Raw genomic sequence first — 11,587 nt, 5'->3', positions numbered from 1 at the left:
TTGTCTGGCATTTGTTTAGCACTGTGTGAGCAGCATACAGTAGGTTCATCAATGCTTTTTGCTGAAGTACCTTCTGCTGCTGGAAACAGTGTTGATGAGAGCAATGGGACTGAAGCGAAGCAATAAATTTGCAGGCCTTGAAGCCAAACAATGAGCAGAATGAATTTATATTCTCTAGCTAGGAGCACTGTCAAGTTTGATTTCCTCATTCGTTCATCAAATCTGAATGTACTATTCAGTGTTGCGAACAATAAAACTAAAATTCCAATCACCTCGACTGTACTGGGGTGGAGACAGAAATTTGAGACATATACATCAAAACTTAAAGCGGCTACAAGGAGATTCATTTTTTATTGATTCTGGCGGACCTGAGGATGGATGCATGGCGCTGAGGTAATGTATCTTTTGTGGCTAGAACAATGACCGTGAAAAAAGTAAACTTAATTTTAATGCAGTGCCGCCAGGGCAGACCAACAGAGCATCTTCTTTCCTCAGGCTGTGAGACGCCTCGATTCATTCTCAGCACTCTTCAATGGAAAAATATTCAAATTGTATTACTTATCTGACCTGTATAAGTCAGAATCTATCCCAGTGAGGAGCATTATGAATAACTACAACAACTATGTAGCAAATCTTCTCGCTGATGGTCTCATATAATCATGCAGGCCGTATGGAGGCATCAGCATTAAAGGGGCACTATGAAGTTTTGGAGAAGAAATTTAAAACTCAGAATTTTTATAAATACAATATGAATGAGGTAAAAATACATACTTTAAGTGAATAAACAAGCTGTTCTCAGAGGAAAATAAGCTCCCAAGAACACTGTTCGAAGCTAGAAAGGTGGCAGGGTCCGCCAAATATAAACAAAGTAAAACAGTATAAATTGTGTTGTCCTTTAAGGTCAGTTTATAGTATAGTATATAGTCTATGAAGATCTTTCTCTTCTGATTTAAATTTCTTCCCCAAAGCTACATACCGCCCCTTTAAGTTAAGGATGTTTCATAACCAGCTAATACTCCATGTAGTACTAAACCTCTCTGCGTGGTTGTACTATATACTGTTGGTAATGGAAAAATAGTTTCTTAATTCTTAAAATCAGAATGAATGTCCCGTTTAAGAGAATCTAACCATATTTGAGTTCATCAAATGCATTTTTCACTGACTAAACACAAGGCTGTATTTCTTCTTGCAAAGTTTACAGTTTTGAAGGTTTCCACCTGACAGCAACACAATGAGCTACTCTTTGTCTCGCTTTGTATTGTGTCTTTTCTTTTAATAAAGCCACTTCCACATGGTTACATGTGATAAACATCATCTGAAGGGAGGGTGTGCAGCTGACGCAGTTAGATCTGGAAAACAACAAAGTTCAGATCATTTCACACACATGGCTGACATGTTTTGAAAATGGTACGCTTCCACGGTAGAGAGACAGATGGCTAAAACTAACAAGAGTCACTGTTATGGCAAAATTCACAATGCAGATACGGTATAATAACCATCAATGTTTCTATAGCAGCTTATCAAATCATGTGTGAATACTCCCCGCAGGCCAATTTAAAACAACACCCACATTTATATGATCTCTGTGATCTCTGCAATCACAATTTCCCACGATGAAATGGAAACAGGGAAATTTCCATATTAACTCTTAATATAAAAAAACAGACAGCACTTACAGTAGAGACGTAATTGAAATTCTGCCCACAAACACACTGCATTTTCTGTTTCAGACCAAACAGCCAAACCCTACAGTGTATAACTACTTCACAAGAATCACAGTACACTACTTCACATCAAATGGATTTAGTTCATTGTGCACTGAAACAAGACAGTGAAAGAAAAACACTTGGGTTCAGACTATGAGACTACGGGAATGCTCAAAACATCATTTTCTTGCTATGCCATGTGAGCAGGGTCTGTGAGGGTCTGTCCCACTGTCCTACTCCCATTCTTGAGGATTCCCTCAGTGGTAGCATGACCCGAGTTCACTGCCGGTGATTTTGGGACACCGATATCAGAGTCCTCTGCCTGAGGCTCTAAGAAAGCCACCCTCTTTCCGTTAGACCGCCGCTGTCCAGACTCTACCTCTCTCGGGTCCGAACAGAGGATGATGGCTCGTCCGCCGCAACCTCTCGCACCCCCGCTCCGGCCGTCCCGGCATCGACAGGGAGTGAGGTAGAGGTAGAGCAGCACCAGTATGATGCTGACCACACAGGAAGCCAGGGTGGTGAACGCTGTGTTGAAATGCTCAGCACTGCTGCGGTGTGCCAAGCCGCTGCTCGAGGTAGTGCTTAAGTTTCCCACCACAACTCTGACCTCCAGAGGCTCACTGGGGGGATGGTGGTACCCTCGGGCTGTCACACACCCATACATACCAGAGTCCTCCACCAGGGCTGATCGGATTTCGAGGGTACCATTGGTGAAAACTATTATGTTGGAGTTGGGATCACTGGTTGATGAATTCACCACAGTCCTGGGAGTGACCCAGAACACCTCCGGGCTAGCCGTGGCTGGAGAAGCCAACCCTGGACACGGCACTTGAAGCCATTTGCCAGGCTCTACTTGGTAAGTCTGTTCCTCAAGGGGCATACTTGATGCTACCTGCTGGCTACATGCAGCCCCTAGTCCTGAATCATCTCTACAAGGGTATTCACCTCTGAAGTCCACCAGGGGGCGATACTGTTTCCACATCCAGTACTCCAGCAAGGCAAGTAAAGCACAGTCACAGACCAAAGGGTTTTCCTGCAAATAAATTCCACCTTTCTGGCTGAGAGAGAGCAAGTTCTGGACGGGAACTCTGGAGATCCTGTTGTAGGATAGATCGAGAAAGGTCAGATTGCGAGGACCTCCAGGTTCCCAATAAAGCCCCAGGGGGAAATCCATCAGTCTGTTCCCTGAAAGGTAGAGCCTCTGCAGGCTGTGCAGGTCACTGAAGGCCCCTGGGTTAATCTGGATGATCTGGTTGCCAAACAGCAGCAGCTCTTTCAGTTCCTTCAACCCAGCGAAGACGGACGAGTTCAGCACCGTCAGTCGGTTGGAAGAGAGGTCCAGGTGGAGGAGATGCGGCATCACAGCGAAGGCATCCACATCAACTCGGCTGATGGAGTTTCTGCTGAGAACCAGCGTGGCGAGCCGATCAAACGGTTGGGAAATCCAGTCCACACACACGGCAGTGAGGGCATTGTGGCTCAGGTCCAACCGTGTGGCATAACTTGGGAGATCAAAGGGCAGCGTGGACAGATTGCGCCCACTGCAGGAAATTATATCACTGGCACAAAGGCAGTGGGGTGGGCAAGTAGCCACTGAGGGAAGGAAGCCAAGACAGAGGGAGAGCAGCAGGGCTGCAGCGGCAGGGCTGCAACTGCGGCCTCCAACGTTGCTCTTGCCTAAAAGCTGTGACGCAGTGGGACTCATCCTGGTGTTCCCTCAGGATGGCATCTCAGGTTACTTTCTCACTGGTTGTAAACATGTCAGGTTTACAAGCCTCTGATAGTGCGTGGCTACTATGAACTGAGGAAAGAGGGGAAACAAGGCAGAGAGAACATGGAAATGAATCTTATATTTTAAACTAGTTTTACAGGAGTAATAATCTTCTAGTACTAATGAGTTCAGGCTGCAAGACAAAACAGTGAAGCAGGACTGTGTGACAACATGTAATAAATGTAAATGCATCACATGCTGTAACTAAAAATAAACTGTAATCCACATTAAAATACAACCGGGATGGCTGCTGGCATCATCGGCACACGACAACTGTGAGCAACTTCTGGAACGAGTGTAACTTAACCCATCCACGTTTAGTAATCCATACTCCTCCCCCATATTTCCCACCAATACAGTACAAGGTGATGACTAACCCACAACTTCTTCTTTTTTTATTGTTAAACTTGTTTTTTTAAACAATTTTCTATTTAACTAAGACCTCTACTCTAACTAAGTCCTAACTAAATAAGACTTGTTTATTCAGTTATCCCTTTGATTCATCTGGTGCTGTCCAGTATTTGAAATGCTGTGTATTTCTCATGAATGTTTTATTGTTTATTCTTTTTTATTCTGTTTTTAGGGTCTGATGTTCTATCTATCTGTCTATCTATCTATCTATCTATCTATCTATCTATATATCTATCACCTGTTTAACAATCTCTCTAATATTATAGCGCTGCAGTCTATTTTAGTACTCAATATGCTGTTATATTACACCAAGAATATTATACATTTACTCCTATCATGAATTACACAACACAACAAATTTCACAACAAATCTCCATAAACAGATGTTTTCCTCATCTATGTGTTCTGGTGATCATTTAAAGGTGCACTATGTAGTTTGGAGAAGACATTTTAATCACAAGAGAAAGATATTTTTATGTAAACAAACTAAATAAACAAACTCTTTTTCCTTTTCATGACTGAATGAACAAACTGACCTTAAAGGACAACATAATTTCATGCTGTTTTACTTTGTTTATATGTGGTGGACCCTGCCACCATTCTAGGTTCAAACAGTGGGGACCTTATTATCCTCTGAGAACAGCTTGTTCATTCAGTTATGGGGGAAAAAATACACATTTCTGAGTTTGTATTATTACCTCATTCATATTGTGAATATTAAAATTTTGAGTTTGAATTTCTTCTCCAAATCTACGTAGTGCCCCTTTAAAAGTGCTGCAAAAGCCAACCAGGTTAATAAAGACGCATGGAGAAGGACAACAGTGGAGCATACAGTCGGTGAAGTTTAGAGCAATAACCAATCGATTGATGAAGATTAAAAGACTTGCTGTGAGAAGCAGAAAGTGACAGACTGTGTTACAGCCAGTGTGTGAGGGATGAGCTGCTCTGCTGTCTGGCTCAGTGGAGAGATAACAGCCACATTTCTACGACTTTTATGGAGGCAAAAACAAAACAACAGCGCAGACCCAGCCGACAGCTCACCTTTCCGCCCACACTGCTGCCTCTTCACACCATCATCTCGTCTGCCTTCGCCTTCATATCCACACGCGTTGTCCGGACGCGACGCAGGAGCGCGTCCCGTTTGTGAATCCTTAAAATCCCAAAGGCAACTTGGCTCCTTTTGGAGTGAAGCGCATCGTTTCCAGCCTCGGCGAGAAGAATCCACCCGGAGCGCGGGGAGGACACGAGGAAGCTGCGGCTGAACTGTTCACCTGCAGGTCGGGCTGCATGCTGCTGTGGGAGGGGTCGTCCTGAGAGCAAACACGGAATACAACAGCAGCAGCACACCAATAATGTGAGAGGGGCTGCTGCCAGGAGGAGGAGAGGAGGAGAGGAGAGGAGGAGGAGAGGAGAGGAGGAGGAGAGGAAGAGAGAGGAGAAGAGAGGAAGAGAGAGGAGAAGAGAGGAGGAGAGGACAAGGTGTGGTAGGAGGGTGCAGCATCAGCACCACAAACTCTAATGTTTGAGTATGTATATATTTACATTGTTCGTAGGCTATAAGAAAAAAAACATTTATTTGCAAATTGACCAAAGAAACTCAAAAAAAGTCACCAGATAGCAGATTAAAGCTGCACTAATCAAAAGTTTTATACCAACAGTTATTCAAATGACTACATGTACGTAGTGGCTTGTAGTGACAGTAATGACCCGACTCTGCCGTTCCCCATTATACAGCGCGTTTTAGCATCTTTCAGCTAATTGTTTTTCTTTTACAACTGGAGTTTAATGTTTTGGTTTGGCACCAGCGCTCTTATCAACACCGTTTCCAGCAGGCAGCTGTTTTCAGGGAAAAAGCTCTTCAAAACTGAGTGGGAAAGCACCAAATGGCCGACAGACAAAGTTCATCATTATCATTTAGCTGCTAAACAGCCAAATATTTTCCTCAGAAGTTGGTGGAGAACAAAAACAGAGCTAAAAGAAGAGTGACTATTAGAATTACAATTGTCGATTTGCCACAAACCGGATGCTAACGTTACTCCGTAACATTTTAAAGCCTGGAAATTTGGCAAAATTTAAAGGGGCATTCCTACGATTTGACACATGGTAACCATTTTGTCCAGATATCTCTGCTTCTGCTGCTTTGTTTTGACCAGTCTTCCCATTTCAATTGTGGCTTCAAAACTAGAACATAACTTCCAAACACGCCGTTAGCCTTTCTTTCTAAGATTTAAATCAGTCATTTTACATAAACGTGAGCATGTTTTGAACCGTTATGTCTCATTTTGCTTCCCCTCATTCCTTTGACAACATAGGTGTAAAAGAATAGTGGGCCAGAATTACAATTCATTCTTTGTAGTGGTAACACAGTAACATTAACCAGTGTTAGTTAATGTAGCAATGTCATTTTCCTTAGCTGGCAGTGACAGAGTGTTTTCTTTAGCAAAGTTACAGCACTACTTTTGTTCTCCTCCTCAAGAACTGCACATAAGAAAATTTCATGTAATTGCCTCCTTGAAAGTTGGTATGAAATGTTTGCCTCTGCATGACACATGCAGAAATGGAAGTCTAAACCAAGAATAATTCCTCAAATCTCTCCTGCTAAATTCAGGTCACATTAGCTTTAAATCCAGAAGATCCTCTGCTGTCCTTCACTATTCTCTTTGAGTCTCACACCCTGAAGCTCCTGTAATAGATCCTGGGAGCTTTAATGTCTGACAGAAGTGTTTGTGTGCGAACACAATCCACGTCGATTTAAAAGGAAGAGTTCATTTGCAAAAACAGATAAAAGCCATTCTTAAGACGAATAAACCGCCAGTTTAATGGTATTTTCTGGAACGAACAAAGAACGCGATTAAGGAACGAAAACAGCTTTTTTTGCAAATGAACCCTTCAAACCATTAGATGTTATTCTTGCGAGCTGACGACTCATAACCCCTGCAGAGATTGCCAAGCCTGCGCGGTACACTACAGTGTGCTGTTAATGGTGGCTTGGCAGGGATGGTCTGGTTTAATTAGAGATAACATCATTGCAATTAAGCATCTGTGACCTTGAACATGTCTTTTTTCATTTTCTCTAACAGAGCCACAGCTTTGTCGCTGCTGGGTTGCTCTGTGCTGTTAACGGGGCTATGTAGGTCTGGAGATAAGTAAACAAACAGTGCCGCAGCTTTACACAAACTCCATTTGCTTTTTTAAACGAAGAGAAGCCTTTTGGGATTTGCTTGCTGACGCAGAATATTTCAGACGGCGTTAAGCTGTGCAAAGGGTTTACATAATCCCCCTCATTTTTCAGAATACTGTTTATCCGTGGAGTGTCGGAATACAAACATTTAGTCTGCTGCCATATTTATTCACTTACTGTGGGCCACGTGTTGCCCATTACAATCACACCGAACTTTATTTTCTGAAATGCTTTCTGCCTGTGCTTCAGCAGCTGTTCACCGCTGTGTGTCTGCAACTAGCAGATGGTGTCTTTCATATCACATGAAAGTGTTCGTGCACCTGATCAGTTTGCCAAGGTTGTAAGCTGCTGAGTTTGAAGCTCCGTCAGCTGTTTTTTTCCCCCTTTCTTTTGCTTTTTTGATCGATCAGCAGGTCCTCACAGACAAAGTCGGTTCAATATCTGACAAAAAGAAAAGGAGAAAAAAAATCAATTGAATTCTCATCTAGAAAAATGAGTCAATTCCATTAGCTGAGAGAGAAGCTGAGAATGAAGCCTCTTGTCTTACAACCCGGACTAATCACAATGCACTCGTAATTATGAGCTTTCCACCCAGGACACCGTGACGGACAAATCGCTGTATGTTTCCATGGTGCCGACCATCAAAGGGGAAGGCCTCAAGGGATTTTGCAAGCGTGTCCATCTCTGCACACATCCATGTGGTTAATAAGCAAGGGATGATTGGACTAAGATGTTTCTAATTCCTCCTTCATTTCCGAAAACCCTCTGTTCCTGATTAGGGGAATGTGCCACAAGTAATCAGCAACATGGAAGGACGATGAATGTGAATCCGATATGAAACATTTCACCTTGCTAGAATCAGGTTGTGTTTGACTTTCACTGCTGCAACTCAGCATCGACTGGTGCCTGCTGGTTACCTGGCTGGAAAAATGCATATAATTGCATCCGTTTTGTATCCCCAGGTGTAAAATAGTCCCTGATTACATGGTTAGAAAGAACATCAGCAGGGTTCTGAGTGCAGGCTGAGAACACGGGTTGAAGAGTGCTGGTTGGGAATGTTTTTCGTTCGGCATTCAACAACCCATCTATCCATCTGCTGGCTTTAACCACTTACTTTTCAGGGTGATGAGTTGGCCATCCTATCATTGCAGTATGCATTGATTAAACCCTAACTGTACAGAGAGGTTTACAGTGTCTGATGTTTTGGAAGTTACAGGCAGTATCATCAGGACTGAATTTGCAGTTCTCTTAGTTTTTCCATTTAAAAAATAGATAAGGAACGTTCACTGTTGTGGAAATGAGTTATTCTCGTTTGAGAGTTATGAGACCAACTCCACTCATGTAGCCTGTTTGTTCAACTGGTAAGTTTTCTGCTTTTCTGCCAATGGGCACAAAGTTTCCCAGGAAATGAAGGCTGGCTGGCTGGCTGGCTGGCTGGCTGGCAGTCCCGTCAGGCTGGCACCCTGGCACCATTTCTTTCTACTTTCACGTTTCCATTATGGACTAAATGAATGAATAAACTCATTTTTTGTCCTGTGTTGTTGGAAGTTGCTACTCTGATTAAACGGAAATGATCCAGTTGTCTTTGCAACAGTGGAACCAGCGATAATATCATTTGGAAAGTTTGGAAGTTGTATGTTTACACTTGAAGGAGACTTAATACGCCTTTTTGTTTTTTCCTTTCCTTTAGTGTGTTATACAGGTTCTTGTGCACGTTAAAGATCTTGAAAGTTAAATGGTCAGACAGAAGCTCCTCTCTCCCACTGAAAACACTGCTCCTGATTAATTCTGTGACTTTGTGACATCACACTACGTCACCATGTCGCATATTTGCATAATATCTGCCTGGCGGCTAGTTTGGCACATACTGTAGGAATTGATTGAGCACAGCCACTCTGTTGTTGTTACTGGGTCGAGCATGTGTGGACTGGCCAGTCAGAGGGGACTGGATATTCAGGAGGGGGGGCCTTAAAGAGACAGGAGCTATAACTGAGCGTTTCAGACAGAGGGGGAAATACAGTGCTGCAGCCCTGGAACATATGAGAGAACAAATGTGTTTTTTGAGCACAAAAGCAAAAACTTTGATTATGAACCTGAAAATTAGCATAATATATCTCCTTTAAAATATTATAAACGATATGCAGAGCAAAAGGAAGCACTGGGAAACAGCTAGCTTGGCTTTGTCCAAAGGTGACAAAATCTATTGCACCTACTAATGCCTCACAGGCTCATAAACAACATGTTGTGGTTTAATTCAAGGGAGACTCCAGGCAGTCTGCACTAATGGCCAACAAATAGGCAGGCACAACCCCCCTAAAACCACAACTTATATTTTACTGTAATGTATAATCTATATTATAGCCCTATTTATCATAGATCATATTATATTACATGCATATCCCTATTATGTTAGTCACTGATAAAAAAAACAAACCACACATATTATACTGCATGCACATTATACTGTGTCCTCAGATAGCACTGCCGTTGAGCAAGAGGCCTGGCGGCAGCCTGTCTGGCCTCAAGTGGCCTCAAAGGAAGAACCCTGGCAGATTTTTCATATGTCCATTTCTCTGTCCTAGGGAAACATGTACACAGAATCATTAGGCTGCTAAAGTATGACTGATGAAATCCTGTTTACGCCACAGAAAATGAGTAAAAATCACATCAAACCCCTCGACCAGGAAATAAGGTAAAGGTGAAAGACCATACGACAGAGATAGGGAAACTCGTGTGATTGGCCAGCTGTGAACTGTAAACTGACAGGTGTCTAAAAGCAGGAGAAATGTTCTCATTGGTGGAGAAAGCTCAGGAGGGAAGTATAATATATATACTGTACCTTTGGTTCTGAAGCAGATTGAACAAATATGATTCATGATGAGCTTTAAATGTGCTGCTATGTGAATTTTGTAACCTGTAGGAGTAGACTGCTAGCTAGTCGTTTCCCTCGTCCAGTTTTCAGACTAACGTTGGCAAATGCACTTCTCAATTTAGCTTCATATTTAACTTCCTGTCTCGTCTGACTCAAAGTGAGAAAGCGAGTACGTAATTACCAAAAGGTAGAGCTATTTCTTTAGGAAAAAAAATGTCTTTGTCAAACATCTTTCAAATATATTTCAAGATACTTTGTAATTTAAGCTCAGCAGGTTTTCATTAATATTTGTCTCTGCTTAACACATCAACACACATCATTTGACACCGAATGGATGGAAATGAGATCCACCATTTACTATGTTGAAATTATAAAGAAAATCCCAATTTATCAACACACACAGAATTCAAGAATGAGTAAATATTGCATTTAAAGCATCTGCTGCTCAAAAAATTCAATTTTGTCACTAATGTTCCCTCTATTCACTGCGACAGATCGCAGCCATCAAGTGTGCACCCCCAGCATTACCTGTCTCCATTTGCACCACTTGAACTTTGAGGACTGAGTACCCAAAACCAGACTGCTGTTTTAAAACACCACGTGAAAATGAATAAACCCGCTGATGGAGAGGGAAATCCATCCATTCATCGCCTGAGTGCAAACGCTCATGATGGGCTTTGCCAGCAACCAATTAGGCAGATTATCTTTGTGCACAGGTAGTGCTTAATCTTAATCTTAAACATGATTTTGCTCCTAATAGTGAAGAGCTAACCCGGATCATAATTTGAAGCTGAAAATAGACACTAAGTCAGCCAGCACACTTTCTTGCAAGTGGCGACTCTTGGCCCTGTCCGCACAGCGCTTCATCTGCTGCGCTCGTGCTGCTGTTAATGATGACCCTTCAAACACTGGAAGCTGCGAGAGGGCTGAGGAGCTGCAAGAGTGGTTTTAATGGAAGAAATGTAATCCTGCGCTTCCCATTATCCAGCGGCACAGCGCTTTTCATTAAACTCCCCCAGCCTGGTAGATGCTTGTGTTTTTCAAACTCCATGTTACCAGCTCGTCGCACAGGCTTTCTATTATACATATTTAGTCTGGCAGCCCAAGCTACAATTTGAGTAATTGTTCAAGATAGCATTTCAACACTTGTAAGGCGCAAACCTTTGATTTTTTAATGAGAGACCAAGATATTTTTAACGAGAGAAGCTCGTGGAATTCACCGGGGTTCAGGTGAGGCCTGCATCCTTTTGTTGATGTTGGCAACCAAAGGCACTCAGCGAATGTTGTGGTACAGCCATAAGGCTTAGTGGTAATTAAATCCCCTAGGCCAACAACGAAACATTCGACCTGTGCTACCTGCTCCTATGTCATATTCCTCTGTGCCACAGAGCTCCATTGCACTGTTAAAAGCACATCATTAAGGCCACAGGTTAGCGCCGGCGAACGTGGTCCTTCATGGTAATGCTGCTGGAAATGTGTATTAATCCGCAGCAAAAAATAGCCCCTAACAACTGCACTATTCACATCAGAGTAACACTTGCTACTGAAGGTGTCCAGTTATTTTGTTTTTTCAAGTCACTGAGCATTTTGTTTGAAAGTATTTGTGACCTGTTTTTAAAGATTTACATCTTCAGTAGGAACCA

The 11,587-nt window shown here is 42.6% G+C and overlaps 1 protein-coding gene across 1 annotated transcript; it reads right to left on the bottom strand.

Moving 5' to 3' along the window:
* Positions 1-1,086: 1,086 nt before the first annotated feature.
* LOC311252510 (amphoterin-induced protein 2-like) lies at positions 1,087-5,242 on the bottom strand. Its single transcript, XM_084345707.1, has 2 exons — positions 4,933-5,242; positions 1,087-3,510 (listed from the first exon to the last, which is right to left on the bottom strand). Exon 2 carries the CDS (start codon positions 3,412-3,414, stop codon positions 1,897-1,899), a length of 1,518 nt encoding a protein of 505 aa, XP_084201833.1. The 5' UTR covers positions 3,415-3,510; positions 4,933-5,242; the 3' UTR covers positions 1,087-1,896.
* Between the last annotated feature and the right edge of the window lie 6,345 nt (positions 5,243-11,587).

The sequence above is a fragment of the Pagrus pagrus genome (genome assembly GCF_965226575.1).
Source record: "Pagrus pagrus genome assembly, chromosome: 23".
Lineage (NCBI taxonomy): Eukaryota > Metazoa > Chordata > Actinopteri > Spariformes > Sparidae > Pagrus > Pagrus pagrus.
Note: the sequence above shows the minus strand (reverse complement) of the source record. Positions and strands in the feature narration are given on the sequence as shown.

Excerpts from the sequence above, each read along its gene's own strand:
- LOC311252510 (XM_084345707.1), bottom strand. The coding sequence starts at position 3,414 with ATGAGTCCCACTGCGTCACAGCTTTTAGGCAAGAGCAACGTTGGAGGC.